The sequence below is a fragment of the Ranitomeya variabilis genome, chromosome 2, assembly GCF_051348905.1.
Source record: "Ranitomeya variabilis isolate aRanVar5 chromosome 2, aRanVar5.hap1, whole genome shotgun sequence".
Lineage (NCBI taxonomy): Eukaryota > Metazoa > Chordata > Amphibia > Anura > Dendrobatidae > Ranitomeya > Ranitomeya variabilis.
The window spans coordinates 42456925-42479441 of record NC_135233.1 but is presented as its reverse complement, the minus strand read 5'-3'; the positions used below and the strand labels follow the sequence as shown (position 1 = coordinate 42479441).

The window sequence follows — 22517 nt, the reverse complement described above, 5'->3', positions numbered from 1 at the left end:
AGTTCCCATCTTCCAAGAGCTAGTTCCTATATATGCTTATGCTATGATCTCTTGCCATTGAGATCATGACAGTTTGACCGGCCCACTAAAGGGTTAAAATCCTTGGCTGAGAAAGGAGAGAAATAAGTAGTCTGCTGATATTTTTTTTTTTTTTTTTTTTCTCTCCTTTGAATGGCTCTGTGTCCACCTGTTTGTAATGGATCTTCAGAGTGTAACTGCAGGTTTGAATAATCTCGCCACGAAGGTACAAAATTTGCAAGATTTTGTTTGTCATGCACCTGTATCTGAGCCGAGAATTCCTTTGCCGGAATTTTTCTTGGGGAATAGATCTGGGTTTCAGAATTTTCGAAATAATTGCAAATTATTTTTGTCCCTGAAATCTCGCTCTGCCGGAGACCCTGCACAGCAGGTCAGGATTGTGATTTCCTTGCTCCGGGGCGACCCTCAAGACTGGGCTTTTTCATTGACACCAGGGGATCCTGCGTTGCTCAATGTGGATGCGTTTTTTCTGGCCTTGGGGTTGCTTTATGACGAACCTCATTTGGAGCTTCAGGCAGAAAAAACTTTGATGTCCCTATCTCAGGGGCAAGATGAAGCGGAAATTTACTGCCAAAGATTCCGTAAATGGTCTGTGCTTACTCAGTGGAATGAGTGCGCCCTGGCGGCGACTTTCAGAGAGGGTCTCTCTGATGCCATTAAGGATATTATGGTGGGGTTCCCTGTGCCTGCGGGTCTGAATGAGTCCATGACAATGGCTATTCAGATCGATAGGCGTTTGCGGGAGCGCAAACCAGTGCACCATCTGGCGGTGTCCACTGAGAAATCGCCAGAGAGTATGCAGTGTGATAGAATTCTGTCCCGAAGCGAGCGGCAGAATTTTAGACGGAAAAATGGGTTGTGTTTCTATTGTGGTGATTCTACTCATGTTATATCAGCATGCTCTAAGCGCACTAAAAAACTTGGTAAATCTGTTTCCATTTGCACCTTACCGTCTAAGTTTATTCTATCTGTGACCCTGATTTGCTCTTTGTCATCTATTACCACGGACGCCTATGTCGACTCTGGCGCCGCTTTGAGTCTTATGGATTGGTCCTTTGCCAATCGCTGTGGGTATGATTTAGAGCCTTTGGAGACTCCTATTCCTCTGAAGGGGATTGACTCCACCCCATTGGCTAATAATAAACCACAATACTGGACACAAGTAACTATGCGTATTAATCCGGGTCACCAGGAGATTATTCGCTTTCTGGTGCTGTATAATCTACATGATGATTTGGTGCTAGGATTGCCTTGGCTGCAATCTCACAACCCAGTCCTCGACTGGAGAGCTATGTCTGTGTTGAGCTGGGGATGTAAGGGGGCTCATGGGGATGTACCTGTGGTTTCCATTTCATCATCTATTCCCTCTGAAATTCCTGAGTTCCTGTCTGACTATCGTGACGTCTTTGAAGAATCCAAGCTTGGTTCGTTACCTCCGCACCGAGAGTGCGATTGTGCCATAGATTTAATCCCGGGTAGTAAATACCCAAAGGGTCGTTTATTTAATCTGTCTGTGCCTGAACATGCTGCTATGCGAGAATATATAAAGGAGTCCTTGGAAAAGGGACATATTCGTCCATCGTCATCTCCCTTAGGAGCCGGTTTTTTCTTTGTGTTAAAAAAAAGACGGCTCTTTGAGACCATGTATTGATTATCGGCTTTTGAATAAAATCACTGTTAAATATCAATACCCATTGCCGTTGCTGACTGATTTGTTTGCTCGCATAAAGGGGGCCAAGTGGTTCTCTAAGATTGACCTTCGTGGGGCGTATAATTTGGTGCGAATCAGGCAGGGGGATGAGTGGAAAACCGCATTTAATACGCCCGAGGGCCACTTTGAGTATTTAGTGATGCCTTTTGGTCTTTCTAATGCTCCGTCAGTTTTCCAGTCCTTTATGCATGATATTTTTCGCAATTATTTGGATAAATTTATGATTGTGTATCTGGATGATATTCTGATTTTTTCGGATGACTGGGACTCTCATGTCCAGCAAGTCAGGAGGGTTTTTCAGGTTTTGCGGTCTAATTCTTTGTGTGTGAAGGGTTCTAAGTGTGTTTTTGGGGTACAGAGGATTTCCTTTTTGGGATATATTTTTTCCCCCTCTTCCATTGAAATGGATCCTGTCAAGGTTCAAGCTATTTGTGATTGGACGCAGCCCTCTTCTCTTAAGAGTCTTCAGAAATTTTTGGGCTTTGCTAACTTTTATCGTCGATTTATTGCTGGTTTTTCGGATATTGCTAAACCATTGACCGATTTGACTAAGAAGGGTGCTGATGTTGCTGATTGGTCCCCTGATGCTGTGGAGGCCTTTCGGGAGCTTAAGCGCCGTTTTTCCTCTGCCCCTGTGTTGCGTCAGCCTGATGTTGCTCTACCTTTTCAGGTTGAGGTCGACGCTTCTGAGATCGGAGCTGGGGCAGTGTTGTCGCAGAAAAGTTCTGACTGCTCCGTGATGAGGCCTTGTGCCTTCTTTTCCCGTAAATTTTCGCCCGCTGAGCGGAATTATGATGTTGGGAATCGGGAGCTTTTGGCCATGAAGTGGGCTTTTGAGGAGTGGCGCCATTGGCTTGAGGGGGCCAGACATCAGGTGGTGGTATTGACTGACCACAAAAATTTGATTTATCTTGAGACCGCCAGGCGCCTGAATCCTAGACAGGCGCGCTGGTCATTATTTTTCTCTCGGTTTAATTTTGTGGTGTCATACCTACCGGGTTCTAAGAATGTTAAGGCGGATGCCCTTTCTAGGAGTTTTGAGCCTGACTCACCTGGTAACTCTGAGCCCATAGGTATCCTTAAGGATGGAGTGGTATTGTCAGCCGTTTCTCCAGACCTGCGGCGGGCCTTGCAGGAGTTTCAGGCGGATAGACCTGATCGTTGCCCACCTGATAAACTGTTTGTTCCTGATGATTGGACCAGTAGAGTCATCTCTGAGGTTCATTCTTCTGCGTTGGCAGGTCATCCTGGCATTTTTGGTACCAGGGATTTGGTGGCAAGGTCCTTCTGGTGGCCTTCCCTGTCACGAGATGTGCGAGGCTTTGTGCAGTCTTGTGACGTTTGTGCTCGGGCCAAGCCTTGTTGTTCTCGGGCTAGTGGATTGTTGTTGCCCTTGTCTATTCCTAAGAGGCCTTGGACGCACATCTCGATGGATTTTATTTCAGATCTGCCTGTTTCTCAGAAGATGTCTGTCATCTGGGTGGTGTGTGACCGTTTCTCTAAGATGGTCCATTTGGTTCCTCTGCCCAAGTTGCCTTCTTCTTCCGAGTTGGTTCCTCTGTTTTTTCAAAATGTTGTTCGTTTGCATGGTATTCCTGAGAATATCGTTTCTGACAGAGGGACCCAATTCGTGTCTAGATTTTGGCGGGCATTCTGTGCTAGGATGGGCATAGATTTATATTTTTCGTCCGCTTTCCATCCTCAGACGAATGGCCAGACCGAGCGGATTAATCAGACCCTGGAGACATATCTGAGGTGTTTTGTGTCTGCTGACCAGGATGATTGGGTTGCTTTTTTGCCATTGGCGGAGTTCGCTCTCAATAATCGGGCCAGCTCTGCCACTTTGGTGTCCCCGTTTTTCTGTAATTCGGGGTTTCATCCTCGATTTTCCTCTGGTCAGGTGGAATCTTCGGATTGTCCTGGAGTGGATGCTGTGGTGGAGAGATTGCATCAGATCTGGGGGCAGGTGGTGGACAATTTGAGGTTGTCCCAGGAGAAGACTCAGCTTTTTGCCAACCGCCACCGTCGTGTTGGTCCTCGGCTTTGTGTTGGGGATTTGGTGTGGTTGTCTTCTCGTTTTGTCCCTATGAGGGTCTCTTCTCCTAAGTTTAAGCCTCGGTTTATTGGCCCGTATAAGATATTGGAGATTCTTAACCCTGTTTCCTTCCGTTTGGACCTCCCTGCATCCTTTTCTATTCATAACGTTTTTCATCGGTCATTGTTGCGCAGGTATGAGGTACCGGTTGTGCCTTCCGTTGAGCCTCCTGCTCCGGTGTTGGTTGAGGGTGAGTTGGAGTACGTTGTGGAGAAAATCTTAGACTCTCGTGTTTCCAGACGGAGACTCCAGTATCTGGTCAAGTGGAAGGGATACGGCCAGGAGGATAATTCTTGGGTGAATGCATCTGATGTTCATGCCTCTGATCTGGTTCGTGCCTTTCATAGGGCCCATCCTGATCGCCCTGGTGGTTCTGGTGAGGGTTCGGTGCCCCCTCCTTGAGGGGGGGGTACTGTTGTGAATTTGGATTCTGGGCTCCCCCGGTGGCTACTGGTGGAATTGAACTGGTGTCTTCATCTTCTCTGTTCACCTGTTTCCATCAAGATGTGGGAGTCGCTATATAACCTTGCTGCTCTGTTAGTTGCTTGCCGGTCACCAATGTTATCAGAAGCCTCTCTGTGCTTGTTCCTGCTCCTAGACAACTACTAGATAAGTTGGACTTTTGTCCATGTTTGTTTTTGCATTTTGGTTCCAGTTCACAGCTGTAGTTTCGTTACTGTGTCTGGAAAGCTCTTGTGAACAGGAATTGCCACTCTGGTGTTATGAGTTAATGACAGAGTTTTAAAGTAATTTCTGGATGGTGTTTTTGATTAGGGTTTTCAGCTGACCATGAAAGTGTCCTTTCTGTCTTCTGCTATGTAGTAAGTGGACCTCAAATTTGCTAAACCTATTTTCATCCTACGTTTGTTATTTCATCTTAATTCACCGCCAATACATGTGGGGGGCCTCTGTCTCCTTTTGGGGTATTTCTCTAGAGGTGAGCTAGGACTAATATTTTCCTCTGCTAGCATTATTTAGTCCTCCGGCTGGTGCTGGGCATCTAGAATCAACGTAGGCATGCTACCCGGCCACTGCTAGTTGTGTGTTAGGTTTAGTTCATGGTCAGCTCAGTTCCCATCTTCCAAGAGCTAGTTCCTATATATGCTTATGCTATGATCTCTTGCCATTGAGATCATGACACTGAACCTAGCACCGCAACTAGAAGTAGCCGTGGAATGTACCTAACGCTCCCTAGACATCTCGACACAGCCGGAGGACTAATTACCCCTAGAGATAGAAAAGGGAAAACTATCTTGCCTCAGAGAAAATCCCCAAAGGATAGGCAGCCCCCCACAAATATTGACTGTGAGAGGAGAGGGAAAAAACATACACAGACTGAAATGAGAATTTAGCAAAGGAGGCCACTTCTAGCTAAATAGAAAGGATAGGACAGAGTACTATGCGGTCAGTATTAAAACACTAGAAAATATCCACCACAGAAAATACAGAATCTCCACAGCTAACTAAAGATATGGAGGGTATATCTGCATCTCCAGAGATACCAGCTTGGCTAAAAAAATCCTTATACAGACCAAGCTGGACAAGACAAAACATAGAAAAGAACTGAACAATAAGACCACAGCATGTGGACAGCAAAATCAAGGCCAGAACTTATCTTTGTTGAAAAGAACTGCAAAGCAGAAGAGACCAGGCAGGGATGTGAATCCTCCAGGAACAATGACCACTGGCACTGACTAAAGGGTGAAGGAAGACTAAATAGCCCAGTCCAAATTGCAAAAAGTGAACACACCTGATAAATGCTGTGATTCAGAGACAGCAGCGCTACCACTTACAACCACCGGAGGGAGCCCAAGAGCAGAATTCACAACAGCACGTGCTGCGGAAAATACCGCGCGGAAACGCTGCCTTGTATTTTCCGCAGCATGTCAATTCTTTGTATGGATTCCACAGCGTTTTACACCTGTTCCACAATAGGAATCCGCAGGTGTAAAACCATAGGTGAAATCCGCACAAAAAAACGCAGGAAACCCGCTGTAAATCCGCAGGTAAAACGCGGTGCGTTTTACCTGCGTATTTTTCAAAAAATCCGCACACAAATCCACAATGTGGGCACATAGCCTAAGGATGCTCCAAGTGTTTAGTTTTCAGTAGTTATTTTGTGCTGACAGACACCTTTGTCGACCTTAAGAACAAAGGATCAGGCATATTAAAATTCAGTATGCCTGATCCTTATTCCAACATCGTCTCATTAGCGGACCCATATATACATCATGTAGGTTGTCAGTCCCATTCAAATTGCTGGTTTTGGCCAAATTTGCTCTGTAATGGGCATGTTAAAAGGACCTTAAAGCAATCTGTTACATAAATAAGGTCTAGCTCTGCTATTCCATATGTTTTACTCTGAAGCGCTGCAGCATTTCTTCTCCCCATTCTTCCCGTTGTGTTCCCATTCACTGACAGGTTCTTCCCCTATGTATATATATATGACATGTGTCTCCATATATATACTTATATATATGTGGAGACACATGTCAAGTGACTATAAGTAATCAAAACTCAACTTCACAGGGGTTGTTCTTCTGTTCCAAGAAAGAGGTAATAGGAGTAGGGTCCAGAGAGACTTACGGTATTTTATATCCTTTTTCTAAATACATGTATGTTATGTAATGTCCCCTGTTATCAGGTAGGCTGACTGTAGAATACTGCCATAATATCACTGACAGTAAGTCATACTTGGGAAAAAAAAGTACATTAGCCATTACGATATATCAAACTCATATGATTAGTATTAATCATAGTGTAAAATCCACAAGAAAAAAAAAATGGAACTAAGAATGTACACAGAAGACGTAACCCCTGCACAACCCACTATGTCACTACAGGTGTTTTATGTAATTAACAACCATATACTGGAATACAGTGTGCACATACACTCCCCCCCAAAAAAAAAATGAAATATATTCAATAATATGAAAAGTATACATGTTGTTAGAGCTGCCCTCTCGCCAATTTATATGTTTCTGTGATTCAGTTTTCGGGTGGTGAGAAAAGAAGGAATACTCAGGCATGTGATTTCCAACAATCTCCAAGGGTTTCCCGGAATGTTTGTATATTTCTAGGCTTCATAAATATAGGTGTTCCATTATGAAATTCTACAAAAAGCAGAATTCATAGCTGCATAAAAAGTAAACAACACTCCACATGTCCACCCTATCTCCACATTAAAAATCTCCCGAAAAAAAGTTAACCTTATTGAAACATGCATTGAGGGTCTAGCACCGTCCCTACACCCGAGCCGAGCCAGTATATTCACAAGTAGTTCTTGATTCACATTGTTGCTATGACAGTTCTGCCTGTACTCATTACTTGAGATCTTTACCAGATTATCTGTTTATATGATATATCCAGTACTGTTGCCTCTCTTCGAGAGATTGATAATATGCAACTTGTATGGTTTATTATAATTGTATTTGACCTGCATTGTATATACTGTATATATATTATTATTATTTATTGTTATAGCGCCATTTATTCCATGGCGCTTTACATGTAAGGCCTCTTTCACACTTCAGTTGTTTGGCGTCAGTCTAAATCCGCCATTTTCCTCAAAAAACGGATCCGGTTTTTTTTTCGACAGATCCGGTTTTTTCCCCATAGACTTGCATTAGCGACGGATTGTGACGGGTGGTCGTCCGTTCCATCCGTCATGCGACGGATCCGTCAAAATTTGGCGGACGTCATCTAGACATTGACGGTCATTGCAACGTTTTTTGTCTGCGTTGAAATGGCGGATAGCGACGGATCCGTCGCGTCCGTCATTTCATAGAATGGCCACCTATGGGCGACGGATCCGTCGCGACCGTCATTTCGGCGGATCCGTCGCCCCAATCCGTTTTTTCAATTTTTTTCAATTGCGCATGCTCCAAAAAGTATATACAACCCCCGAGTAACGGATCCATCAAAAAAACGGATCCGTTACATCCGTTTTTTCAACTATTGTGACGGATCCGTCGATCCGTCATTATGTCGGAAGTGACTGACGCCAAAAAACTGAAGTGTGAAAGAAGCCTTAGGAGGGGTATACATAATAAAAACAGGTACAATAATCTTGAACAATACAAGTCATAACTGGTACAGGAGGAGAGAGGATCCTGCCTGCGAGGGCTCACAATCTACAAGGGATGGGTGAGGATACAGTAGGTGAGGATAGAGCTGGTCGTGCAGTGGTTTGGTCGTTCGGTGGTTACTGCAAGTTGTAGGCTTGTCGGAAGAGGTAGGTCTTCAGGCTCTTTTTTGAAGGTTTCGATGGTAGGCGAGAGTCTGATGTGTTGTGGTAGAGGTTTCCAGAGTAGGGGTGATACGCGAGAGAAATCTTGTATACGATTGTGGGAAGAGGAGATAAGAGGGGAGTAGAGAAGGAGATCTTGTGAGGATCGGAGGTTGCGTGTAGGTAAGTACCGGGAGACGAGGTCACAGATGTATGGAGGAGACAGGTTGTGGATGGCTTTGTACGTCATGGTTAGGGTTTTGTACTGGAGTCTCTGGGCAATGGGGAGCCAGTGAAGGGATTGACAGAGGGGAGAGGCTGGGGAATAGCGGGGAAACAGGTGGATTAGTCGGGCAGCAGAGTTTAGAATAGATTGGAGGGGTGCGAGAGTGTTAGAGGGGAGGCCATAGAGCAGGAGGTTGCAGTAGTCAAGGCGAGAGATGATGAGGGCATGGACTAGGGTTTTTGCAGATTCTTGGTTGAGGAATGTACGGATTTGTGAAATATTTTTGAGTTGAAGTCGGCAGGAAGTGGAAAGGGCTTGGATATGTGGTTTGAAGGAGAGATCAGCGTCAAGGATTACCCCGAGGCAGCGAGCTTGTGAGACTAGGGAGAGTGGGCAGCCGTTTACTGTAATGGATAGGTTCGTTGGGGGGGTCGCGTGAGATACTGCTCAATAAAATAAAGGGAACACTTGAACATCAGAATATAACTCCAAGTAAATCAAACTTCTGTGAAATCAAAAGGTCCACTTAGGAAGAAACACTGATTGACAATCAATTTCACATGCTGTTGTGCAAATGGAATAGACAACAGATGGAAATTATTCGCAATTATCAAGACACCCTCAATAAAGGAGTGGTTCTGCAGGTGGGGACCACAGACCACATCTCAGTACCAATGCTTTCTGGCTGATGTTTTGGTTACTTTTGTATGTTGGTTGTTCTTTCACACTCGTGGTAGCATGAGACGGACTCTGCAACCCACACAAGTGGCTCAGATAGTGCAGCTCATCCAGGATGGCACATCAATGCGAACTGTGGCAAGAAGGTTTGCTGTGTCTGTCAGCGTAGTGTCCAGAGGCTGGAGGCGCTACCAGGAGACAGGCCAGTACACCAGGAGACGTGGAGGGGGCCGTAGGAGGGCAACAACTCAGCAGCAGGACCGCTTCCTCCGCCTTTGTGCAAGTAGGAACAGGAGGAGCACTGCCAGAGCCCTGCAAAATGACCTCCAGCAGGCCACAAATGTGCATGTTTCTGCACAAACGGTTAGAAACCGACTCCATGAGGATGGTCTGAGTGCCCCACGTCCACAGATGGAGGTTGTGCTCACAGCCCAGACCGTACAGGACGCTTGGCATTTGCCACAGAACACCGGGATTGGCAAATTCGCAGTTGGCGCCCTGTGCTCTTCACAGATGAAAGCAGGTTCACATTGAGCACATGTGACAGACGTGACAGAGTCTGGAGACGCCGTGGAGAGCGATCTGCTGCCTGCAACATCCTTCAGCATGACCGGTTTGGCAGTGGGTCAGTAATGGTGTGGGGTGGCATTTCTTTGGAGGGCCGCACAGCCCTCCATGTCCTCGCCAGAGGTAGCCTGACTGCCATTAGGTGCCGAGATGAGATCCTCAGACCCTTTGTGAGACCATATGCTGGTGCGGTTGGCCCTGGGTTCAATGACCAGACCTCATGTGGCTGGAGTGTGTCAGCAGTTCCTGCAAGATGAAGGCATTGAAGCTATGGACTGGCCTGCCCGTTCCCCAGACCTCAATCTGATTGAGCACATCTAGGACATCATGTCTTGCTCCATCCACCAACATCACGTTGCACCACAGACTGTCCAGGAGTTGGCGGATGCTTTAGTCCAGGTCTGGGAGGAGATCCCTCAGGAGACCATCCGCTGCAACATCAGGAGCATGCATTGGCGTTGTACAGTAAGGAGGTCATACAGGCACATGGAGGCCACACACAATACTGAGCATGTTTTCCTTGTCATGAGGCATTTCCACTGTAGTTAGATCAGCCTGTAATTTGATTTTCCACTTTGATTTTGAGTATCATTCCAAATCCAGACCTCCATGGGATATTCATTTTGATTTACGTTGATAATTGTTTTATAGTTCTGAACACATTCCACTATGCAATGAATAAAAATTTGCAACTGGAATATTTCATTCAGAGACATCTACGATGTGGTATTTTAGTGTTCCCTTTATTCTTATGAGCAGTGTGTATATATATACAGTATACGTATATATATATATATATATATATATATATATATATATATATATATATATACATACTTTTCATATTATTGAATACAGTTGATTCTTTAAAGGGTATGTGCACACAGCGTATTTCGATACATGGTTGTTAATGATGTAAAAACGCATTGCGAAGTCACATGGAGGAGTTACATTTTCTGTGTTCATGTCTTATAGAGCTGTTAGATTTAGTTTGCCCGCCTTTCTCTCTATTTTGTAGTTTTTCTGTAATTTACGGTATGGTTATTATTATAATATACAGTATATGATTTTGATCTACCTGAGCTAATGTTCCCTTTTTCTGGTATGTAGGTTGTTGATGGTTAATGGAAGGCCCACAGAGACCATCTGAGGTTGTGTAAGTGGTATGAAGTCATACTTGACTACTTTTGGAAATACCCTTACAGGAGAACAATAACCATGGTCCTCTGGCAAAATATTTTTTGTTTATGTAACTATGCCCTTTTCTTGTGACATACTCCTCCACACATCTTTCTTGCCCCTCCATGCATTTTACTCTTTCCTTTCATACCTCTTCCTCTCCCCCTGCTTGCTCTTTCCTCGTCCCTCAACGATTCTTTCTGCCTCCTTCCCTCCTCTTCCTTGACCTCTCCATGTATCTACCTCACCCCTTCATGCTTCTTTGGCTTCCTTTCTGTTTCTCGCCCTTCCATGCCTGTTCCTCACCCCCTTCACACATCTTTTTCGCCACTTCCCTCCTCATCCTCGACTCCAAAACACCTCTTCTTCGCCGCCTCCATGTCTCTTTCTCGCTCACTCCATGCATCTTCCTCGCCTCTTCCTCACCCCTTTTGCTTTTTTCACCCTCTCAACTCCCATTCCTCGATCTCTCCACATCTCTTTGCTGCCCCCTTCACTCCTCTTCCTTGCCCCTCCAAACCTCTTCCTCACCCCCTCCATGCCTCTTCCTCACCCCCTTCATGCCTCTTCATCACCACCTTATGCTTTTTCCTCGCCCCCCTCCACGCCTCTTCCTCACCCCCTCACTCTTTTTCCTCGCCTCCTCAACACCTTTTCCTCGATCTCTCCACAGCTCTTTGCACCCCCTTTGCTCCTCTTCCTTGCCCCTCTAAACCTTTTCCTCACCCCTCCATGCCTCTTCATCACCACCTTATGCTTTTTCCTCGCCCCCCTCCACGCCTCTTCCTCACCCCCTCACGCTTTTTCCTCGCCTCCTCAACACCTTTTCCTCAATCTCTCCACAGCTCTTTGCACCCCCTTTACTCCTTTTCCTCGCCCCTCCATGCCTCTTCCTCACCCCCTTACTCTTTTTCCTTGCCCCATCAACACCTCTTCCTCGATCTCTCCGCAGCTCTTTGCACCCCTTTCACTCCTTTTCCTCGCCCCTTCCACACCTTTTCCTCCCTCCCTCCACACCGCATTACCGCCCCTTCATGCCTATTCCTTACCCCCTTCACTCTTCTCATTTTCTATACTTTCTAGAATAGCTGCTTCCCAAGAGTTTTTGGGGAGGCTTCTAGAAAATGGCCAACTCTTTCGGGAGACCGGTTAGTCTCCTTTTTTTTCTGCGGCTTACTGAGAAGTTCAGGAAAAGTAGGCTATTATGCATGATGTCCAGGAGAATCCGTGTTCCCATACTTCCCAACTTATGTCACCCAGCTCGACTTCCTCTAGGCACTTCTATGTACGATATCAGCACTTTACAGTATAATTTTAGTGCCTCTTTAAGAGACCATTTTTACTTGAATTAGTAAATATGTTTCGGAACACTAGAATTCGGAACACACAAATCTTCAATTGGTGGGAAAGGATCTATTCAACAGCGTAGATGAAATCTACTTTATATATACACAATATATTTTATTTGTTATTTTTTTGGCATCAGCTTTCTTCGCACCCCATATTACAGCTGTAAACTACACAAAGCTGGGAAGACAAACTGCGAAAAATACAGCATAAGACAATGAGGAGCAGGCGGCATGTAACGCTGTCCCGGCTTCTCACGTGACTTCCTTATTTGTACATCAGTCAGATAGGATTGCAGCAATGAAATCAATAATTTACGCTTCAGTGACATATAGGCAGGTAGCCATATGGTCACAAAGGAATCGCCGGGCATCGCCGTGGTCAAAGGATGTTACTTGTGATGGCTGAAATTACATTTGTGCTTTTTATATCACGGTTTTTGGTATATGACAGCGACTTTCAGTACCAGGCTTCATTGTATCATCAAAGCTCTGAAACGCGCAGGTAAGAGACTGCCGTACTTCTTTATTGAGGCTTCCTTCGCTTATTCCACAACGCTGACCTCAAAAGTGTCAGAGTTTATTTATTAAAGGGGAATTTTAGAATTAAAAAGGGCGTAAAAAAGTTAAAAGGCTTCTATTTTTGGTTGGATTCCGTTATAGGAAGGAGAACCTTAGGTCAGTTAACCCTTTCTTTGTTTGCCTACATTAAGGGGCAATGCTCCGATTCATATGACCCATTAGGAAAGAGGTAAACAGACTGTACGGGGGGTGAGTGGGGTGATCAATGACCCCCTGACTGTCTCTATGACATGCTGAATTTTATTAATGGAAGCATTTGTACAAGTTTTCAGACTTGATCATTGTGGAATATTAAGATTATATACACACAGACAGGTGCAAAAATAAAATCGTAATGTTTACTTTAAATGGTTGTCTGGTGAAAACAAGTCATCCACTATCTTAAAGGGAATCTGTCACCAGGTATTTGCTACCTCTTCTGAGAGCACTAGTCCGAACCCCGGTATCAATAATACCTGAGTAAAAGGAAGAGATCCATTTATAATAGAAAATATATTTTATTGAAACAATTAAAATACAAGAAATTAACAAAACATAGTTCCAACCGGAGGAGACACTATTGATTTCTACGTATACAATGGTAAACAGTCAAATTCACTTTAGAAAGTGAATGTGATACACCATAGTAGTTGAATCCCGGAAGAAGCCAGTGGCGAAACGCGCGTCGGGGTGTGGAGACACTACTCCTTATGTTGGAGGTGGTCCTTTTGCCCTACTCTCTGTACAGGTAATCTCTTGTTATTAGATGCATCTGTTACACACAGTTGGATGCTTGATATAAGGATATGTATTTACTATGGTTGTACAAATGGGGATTAGGTTATCGCCGATACAGTGGTCTGAGCTATTGCAATGATAGACAACAGTGAAGTGATATGTACAACAATTTTCTTAGTTGTTAATTAGGAGAAATATACCGTCTCATGTTTTCATTATTTCACTATATAATTCGTTGTTATATCAATAGATATTATACTTGGAAAGTAAAGCTATAGGCCCATTGGCCCATTGGGATTTCAGTGATTGTTTTCATATTCACTACTATTGTCTATTACATTTGTTTTATAAAGTGAATTGACTGTTTACCATTGTATACATAGGAATCAATAGCATCTCCACCTGTTGGCAGTCTGCTTTTTTTATTTCTTGTCTATTAATTGTTTCAATAAAATATATTTTTATTATAAATGGATCTCTTCGTTTTACTCAAGTATTATTGATACCAAGTTAGTTAGTGATGTAAAGTGCCATTGATCTTGATATTTTTTTGACATTGCGTGGTGATCTCTTCTTAGAGCTGCATGATGTAGGAAAAACGACTGATTCAACGAGTTATCACTTAGTTTACTGGGTGCAGTAGTTGTGACAGAATCAGAGTTTTTAGGTGTAGCAGATCTAGAAAGCTAACCCTGCCAACACCACAGCTTTCTGTGAACATTGTCTATTGACAGTGAGCTGCTTATCAGAGGTGTGGACGTGGACGGACCAGGGCTCACATGAGCTTTAGTCCAGGCAGTGATTATTTCCTGGTGATAAAACATTTATTGTATTGAAACAACAACACACAGCCTAATAAGTGGCACATCCCTGAAATCTGCCTCTCAGCCCCTACCTCATTATGTACTCAGTTTACATAGCAAAAACCTGCTGACAGATTCCCTTTAAAGATAGGGGATAACGTGTTCATCAGTGCGGGACCCTCATCGAACGACAAATCGGGGACATATACCGCTTATTTCCAGCCAATTAAGGACCTGCTAACTGCTGGTTGTAGGGCTGCTGTGTGTCAGACCACCATCTAACCATCATATGGATAAACCATCAATATCAAACTCTTGAAAAACCCCTTTGACCAAGTGCCAATCGACTTGTTATATTATTGCTCAATGCTCATTATGAGCAGATATTTGGCTGTGTAAATTTACCTTTATTTATACCGAACTATGTGTTGATTGTTGCTGAGAATATGTTAATATATACTTTTAGGACTATTTCCATCTGAAAAAATTAATGATTTGTGCCAACGAGAAATTTCCTGCTATTTTGTGTCTACAGCTTCTATGCTGACCTATGTGTCATCATGGTAACAGACTGCAAACAAAACCTATGTAATCTGCTTTTGTAATCTGTTCCTTAAAGGGAACCTGTAACGCTATTATACTGCAGATATTGGGTTAATCTGCAGGTTATTAGCCTTAATGTTCCCGGCCGCAGTACAGAAAGTGTGGCACCAGGGAGAAAATTAACTTTATTTCTCCCAGGAGCCGCCGGTTTTAAGTCATGCAGGTGTGCCCGATACAGTACTGAGAGCGGCAGCTGAAAGCACAGACCGGCATTGATTGCTAGGCAGCTAAGTAACACTGCACACACTACTTTAATAACAGGAAATCTTTTTCTATCACTTGTAATGTCAAATGGTTAATTTTTCCCCCTAAAATCTAATACCAGGTTAACCCTGCATATACAGTGGGTACGGAAAGTATTCAGACCCCTTTAAATTTTTCACTTTTTGTTTCATTGCAGCCATTTGGTAAATTCAAAAAAGTTCATTTTTTTTCTCATTAATGTACACTCTGCACCCCACCTAGACTGAAAAAAAACCAGAAATGTAGACATTTTTGCAGATTTAGTAAAAAAGAGAAACTGAAATATCACATGGTCATAAGTATTCAGCCCCTTTGCTCAGTATTTAGTAGAAGCACCTTTTGAGCTAGTACAGCCATGAGTCTTCTTGGGAATGATGCAACAAGTTTTTCACCCCTGGATTTGGGGATCCTCGGCCATTCTTCCTTGCAGATCCTCTCCAGTTCCGTCAGGTTGGATGGTGAACGTTGGTGGACGCCATTTTCAGGTCTCCAGAGATGCTCAATTGGGTTTAGGTCAGTGGCTCTGGCTGGGCCAGTCAGGAATGGTCACAGAGTTGTTCTGAAGGCACTCCTATGTTATTTTAGCTATGTGCTTAGGGTCATTGTCCTGTTGGAAGCTGAACCTTCGGCCAAGTCTGAGGTCCAGAAGAAGAGGTTTTCATACAGGATATCTCTGTACTTAGCCGCATTCATGTTTCCTTCAATGACAACCAGTCGTCCTGTCCCTTCAGCTGAAAACCACCCCCATAGCATGATGCTGCCACCACCATGTTTCACTGTTGGGATTGTATTGGGCAGGTGATGAGCAGTGCCTGGTTTTCTCCACACATACCGCTTAGAATTATCACCAAAAAGGTCTATCTTCGTCTCAGACTACAGAATCTCATTTATCATAGTCTGGGAGTCCTTCATGTGTTTTTTAGCAAACTCTATGCGGCTTTCATATGTCTTGTACTGAGGAGAGGCTTCCGTCAGGCCACTCTGCCATAAAGTGATAGTTGACTTTGTGGAACTTTGTCCCATCTCCCTATCGCATCTCTGGAGCTCAAACACAGTGATCTTGGGGTTCTTCTTTACCTCTCTCACCAAGACTCTTCTCCTCTCCCACGATTGCTCAGTTTGGCTGGACGGCCAGGTCTAGGAAGACTTCTGGTTGTCCCAGTCTTCTCCCATTTAAGGATTATGGAGGCCCCTGTGCTCTTAGAAACCTTGAGTACTGCAGAAATTCTTTTGTAACCTTGGCCAGATCTGTGCCTTGCCACAATTCTGTCTCTGAGCTCCTTGGCCAGTTCCTTTGACCTCATGATTCTCATTTGGTCTGCCATGCACTGTGAGCTGTGAGGTCTTATATAGACAGGTGTGCGCCTTTCCAAATCAAGTCCTATCAGTTTAATTAAACACAGCCGGACTCCAATGAAGGAGTAGAACCATTTCAAGGAGGATCACAAGGAAATGGACAGCATGGGACTTAAATATGAGTGTCTGAGCAAAGGGTCTGAATACTTATGACCATGTGATATTTCAGTGTTTCTTTTTATTAAATTTGCAAAAATTTCTACATTTCTGTTTTTTTCAGTCAAGATGGGGTGCAAAGTGCACATTAATGTGAAAAAATGAACTTTTTTGAATTTACCAAATGGCTGCAATGAAACAAGAGTGAAAAATGTAAAGGGGTCTGAATACTTTCCGTAGCCACTGTACAGTAGCTAATTCTTTAGGCGCCCGTTGTACATATGTATTAGCAGGTATACGGTGTGTAATTATCATAAATGGTTTTCAGGGACTTCCTTTATCTGACAAACTATCTTTTGAAATACCAAGTACATAATTGCTTTTAATGGTAGAGTTTGTCATAGAATTCGGCTGATATGATGATAGCACTCAAGAAATATGCCTTAATCGTCCTCTAATTTACACGACTGCTTTTTACTGTTTTTTTTTCCTTTTAAAGCTCTTGAATCTGCAAACTAATTCCACTCATTCTCAAAGTATCAAGCTGAAGACAGGGGTCCACATACATGGCCACCTAACCATTTCCCTAAGTTAACTTGTAGGATCTCCCTTCTCAAAATTGTGGAATTGTTCACTAATTTAAAGGGATTCTCCAGTTTTTAATTTTTTTTTTTTCAGTCTATAGGCTAACTCTGAGTGCCTCCCCTCCCCGGGTACAGCATTACCTTTCCACCACTGCTCTGGTTTTTATTGATCGGCCGCAGCAGTGATGCCACCCATAACCAGTTCAGCCAATCACTGGCCTCAGCGGTGATGCATTCATAACCAGTACAGCCAATCAGTGGCTTCACCAGTAATGCCGATTTAAATGGCACAAACTACTGAGCCCAGTGATCAGCTGCAGCGGTGACATTCACTGTCAATTTGAATTTGCTGCTGCAGCCAATCAGCTAAGACCGGAGCCGTGGTGAGAGGCATCGCTGGATCTAGGGTGGGCTAGTAACAGCTCACTTTACTATTTTAGAAGTCTGCAAACCAATGGATCCAAACTCCTTCATTATTGTCACTGCACAATACTGCTCCACCGTACGCTGCGCAGTAGTAATTAGGGGTCCTGCAGCCAAATATATCTTTTTCTAGTAGGAAAACCACTTTAAAACCCCCAAAATAGGGCTAAAAAAAGTATGAACAATAAGCCAAAAATGTAAAACCTCATCTTATAAAAAAATGAAATCTCCGAATTAAAAAGTAAAAACATTTTTCCCAAACAGTCTTAATGAAATACTCCGACCCCTGCTCATGTTTGATGGTAGCATTGTAGCCTCCTGATTGTCTGCTTATGTCTCTCCTCTAGTGTCCCCAGAAGCTGTTGGCTTTCTTTCAGCCGTCGGCGTGTCCATCGTCCTCCTCCTGTTACTTTTTATCTACATTAATAAGAAGATGTGCGTGGGTAAAACCGGAGGGTTCCACAGAGGAAGCTCAGAGTTTGGCGCAAGGAATCATCAAGGTGAGACGGAACCTTCGTATTATTATGCATTCAATTAGGTTTTTTGGAGCGAGACGCAAATAGTAAGACGTGTTAGGAATATCTTACAGGGTTATTCTCAAAACTAAAAGTGATCACTGCTCCACAGAATAGGCAATGACTAGCAGATCAGTGGGGGTCCGACCTTGGGGGTTGCCACTAAACCCAAGAGGAACAGGGCTCCAAAATTGTCTGAATGGAGCAGTGGCCACGTGTACATGCCACCACTCCGTTCACAGACTGTAGGTCTGTCTGAGATAGCCGAGCTCGGTACTTGCCTATCTCAAACAGAGAATTGCAGTGCATGTTCGGCTACTGCTTCATTCCGAAGGGGCATTAGAGTGCCTATTTCACATGATCGGTGGGAGTTCACCGATGGGCAAGTGTACACCTATCATTGAGTTATACACATCAAGTCTTCTGTATCCCGTGGCTGCAAAGTTTTAAATAGCCTTTCAATGAGTTGCCTGACTTTAAAAAAAAACTATTGAAATACTATTTTATGAATGTAAATAATGGGTTGTCATTCAATTCAGACGCCTATCTATTAGCCCGAGAAGAGCAATGACCAAAGAACTTTTGACCTCTGGAGGACCTGGCACAACCAGCCCATTGCAATGCTGTTTTTACTCTGTGGGGGTGCTGCAGAGGAATTGAGCACTTATTTTCTGGTTCTTACACAGTTTAAAGCTGAGCGCACTGTGATTATTAAAGCCGAGCGCACTGTGATTATTTCATAAATGGACCCTTTAAACAAAAATGGATAATCCAACAGAAACACAAGACAATGGAAAACCAATATATAGAATATAGATTGTCCGGAATCTCGTAATAGTATATGTTGAGTCGCTGTCCTTTAAAAATAAATGTAGGACTGTTCAAGTCCCTAAAGCTCATATAAAGGTATTGAGATCGTAGGTTGACATTTTTCTCCCTGTCTTTATGTCCAGATTGCAGGTACATTACCACAATCTGCCATACAGTTTCTTCCTGAGGATGGCGCAGGCTCAGCAGTTGAGCTTGCACCATCCACAGTAGGTGTCAGCTGTTACATACTGCTAATACCAGGCTGTAACGACCAGGACTGAAGATATCTGGGTTCTTGGTTGACTAACCCCTTAAATGCAAGAGTCAACAGAGACTGTAGCATCTAAGGCAGTGTTCCCCAAGTCCGGTCCTCAAGAGCCACCAACAGGTCATGTTTTCAGTATTTCCTTAGTATTGCACAGGTGATAATTGCATCAACTGCACAGGCAATAATAATTGCATCACCTGTGCAATACTAAGGAAATCCTGAAAACATGACCTGTTGGTGGCTCTTGAGGACCGGACTTGGGGAACACTGCTCTAAGGGATTAGACAAAGGAGGGAAGCTTTTTCGGTCCTTGTATCGGCGCCGAGAGATGCAATCATGGGGTGCCAATTTATTATCCTTCCCTATGGCTTCCCTTGCAGAACACCTTTATATTGACTTCACGGATGCAAATATGTTCCCCTACCATAGATATATGCATGGATTTGGTAAAATTAGAATTCTAATTCAAAAATCCTTAAATTACCTTTTCCTTTCTGTGGAGTACAGATGGTATGGCTGCACAAGGTGAAAGCATTGATGTCCTGGTTTTTATCACCTATGTGCCAGTGGGGGCATACAAGGACACATCTGCTGGCACAGAAGGTTATCCAACATTGACAGCTATCTGTTAACCCCTTCCCGACCCATGACGCCACTTAGGCGTCATGAAAACCTGTGCCAATCCGACCCATGACGCCTATGTGGCGTCATGGAATGATCGCGTCCCTGCAGATCGGATGAAAGGGTTAACTCCAATTTCACCCGATCTGCAGGGACAGGGGGAGTGGTACTTCAGCCCAGGGGGGGTGGCTTCACCCCCCCGTGGCTACGATCGCTCTGATTGGCTGTTGAAAGTGAAACTGCCAATCAGAGCGATTTGTAATATTTCACCTAAAAAACTGGTGAAATATTACAATCCAGCCATGGCCGATGCTGCAATATCATCGGCCATGGCTAGAAACACTTACGTACCCCCCCCACCACCACCACCGCCGATCTGCTCCCCGGTCCTCCGTCCGGTGCTCCGCTCCCCTCCGTCGTCCTGTCTGCTCCCCCGTGCTCCTGCCCACTCCCCCCGTGCTCCGATGCCACCCCCGTCCCCCGATCCACCCCACATGCTCAGATCCCCCCCCCTCATACTTACCGGGCCTCCCGGTGTCCGTCCGTCTTCTCCATGGGCGCCGCCATCTTCCAAAATGGTGGGCGCATGCGCAGTGCGCCCGCCGAATCTGCCGGCCGGCAGATTCGTTCCAGATATATTTTGATCACTGAGATATAACCTATCACAGTGATCAAAATAAAAAAAATAGTAAATGACCCCCCCTTTATCACCCCCATAGGTAGGGACAATAATAAAAAAAAGAAAATATTTTTTTTTCTTTTCCCACTAGGGTTAGGGTTAGAACTAGGGTTAGGGGTAGGGTTAGGGGTGGGGTTAGGGTTAGGGTTAGGGCATGTGCATACAGTGCGGATTTGGCTGCGGATCCACAGCGGATTGGCCGCGGAGCCGCAGCGGATTGGCCGCGGATCCGCAGCAGATTGGCCGCTGCGAATTCGTAGCAGTTTTCCATCAGGTTTACAGTACCATGTACACCTATGGAAAACCAAATCAGCTGTGCCCATGGTGCGGAAAATACCGTGCGGAAACGCTGCGTTGTATTTTCCGCAGCATGTCAATTTTGTGTGGATTCCGCAGCGTTTTACACCTGTTCCTCAATAGGAATCCGCAGGTGAAATCCGCACAAAAAAACACTGTAAATCCGCTGTAAATCTGCAGGTAAAACGCAGTGCCTTTTACCTGCGGATTTTTCAAAAATTGTGCGGAAAAATCTCACACGAATCCGCAACGTGGGCACATAGCCTTAGGGTTAGGGTTGGAATTAGGGTTAAGATTAGGCTTGTGTTTAGGGTTACGGATAGGGTTAGGGGTGTGTTGGGGTTACAGTTGTGGTTAGGGTTGGGATTAGGGTTAGGGTTGGGATTAGGGTTAGGGTTGGGACTAGGGTTACGGGTGTGTTGGGGTTAGGGGTGTGTTGGGGTTAGGGTTGTGATTAGGGTTATGGCTACAGTTGGGATTAGGGTTAGAGGTGTGTTGGGGTTAGTGTAGAAGTTAGAATTGAGGGGTTTCCACTGTTTAGGCACATCAGGGGTCTCCAAACGCAACATGGCGCCACCATTGATTCCAGCCAATCTTGAGTTCAAAAAGTCAAATGGTGCTCCCTCCCTTCCAAGCCCCGACGTGCGCACAAACAGTGGTTTACCCCCACATATGGGGTACCAGCGTACTCAGGACAAACTGGGAAACAACTATTGGGGTCCAATTTCTCCTGTTACCCTTGCAGAAATTAAAAATTACTTGCTAAAACATAATTTTTGAGGAAAGAACAATTCTTTTTAATTTTCACGGCTCTGCGTTATAAACTTCTGTGAAGCACTTGGGGGTTGAAAGTGCTCACCACACATCTAGATAAGTTCCTTGGGGGGTCTAGTTTCCAAAATGGGGTCACTTGTGGGGTGTTTCTACTGATTAGGCACATCAGGGGCTCTGCAAATGCAACGTGACGCCCGCAGACCATTCCATCAAAGTCTGCATTTCAAATGTCACTACTTCCCTTCCGAGCCTTGACGTGCGCCCAAACAGTGGTTTACCTGTTGTGAACTGTGTTTCTGGGCTCCCTCTGGTGGTCACTAACGGTATTGTGTTAGGCATGTCTTGTTGCAGGCCTTAGCTCCAGCTGTGTCGTTAAGCAGCGGGTGTTCCCTATTTAAGTCTCCTCTGGACTCAGTCTCTTGCCTTGCATCGTTGTATCCAGACCTATTTGGTCTCCTCCGGATTCCTTTCAGTCTGCCTCATGCAAGAAAAGCTAAGTCTGTTTTGTACAATTTGGATCGTTTGCATTATTCAGTGTTTTTGTCCAGCTTGCTTTACATTTGATTTTCTGACTCGCTGGAAGCTCTAGGGGGCTGATATTCTCCCTCCACACCGTCAGTCGGTGTGGGGGTTCTTGAATGTTCAGCGTGGATGTTTTTGTAGGGTTTTCTGCTAACCGCATAGTCCACTATCTATTTTCTGCTATTTAGACTATTGGGCCTCTCTTAGCTGAATCTAGTTCATCTCTACGTTTGTGCTTTCCTCTTGCCTCACCGTTATTATTTGTTGGGGGCTTTCTATATCTTTGGGGTTCAATTTCTCTAGAGGCAAGTGAGGTCTTGTTTTTTCTCTCTAGGGGTAGTCAGTTCTCCGGCTGGCTCGAGGCGTCTAGGGCCAACGTAGGCACGTTCACCGGCTACTTATAGTTGTTTGTGTTAGGATCAGTGTCATGATTCTCAATGGCGAGAGAACATAGCCCAGCATATATGAGAACTAGCTCTTGGAAGATGGAAACTATACTGACCATGAACTAAACCTGCCGCACAACTAGAAGTAGCCGGGTAGCATGCCTACGTT

The 22517-nt window shown here is 44.5% G+C and overlaps 1 protein-coding gene across 2 annotated transcripts in view; it reads left to right on the top strand.

Annotated features, from left to right (window-relative positions):
• SYT14 (synaptotagmin 14) overlaps nucleotides 1–22517 on the top strand; it is a 203785-nt gene that overhangs the window by 67911 nt on the left and 113357 nt on the right. For both annotated transcript variants that reach the window (XM_077282335.1, XM_077282336.1), the window contains one exon: nucleotides 17824–17976. In XM_077282335.1, coding sequence (XP_077138450.1) covers nucleotides 17824–17976 — 153 coding nt within the window. The remainder of the gene's footprint in view (nucleotides 1–17823; nucleotides 17977–22517) is intronic.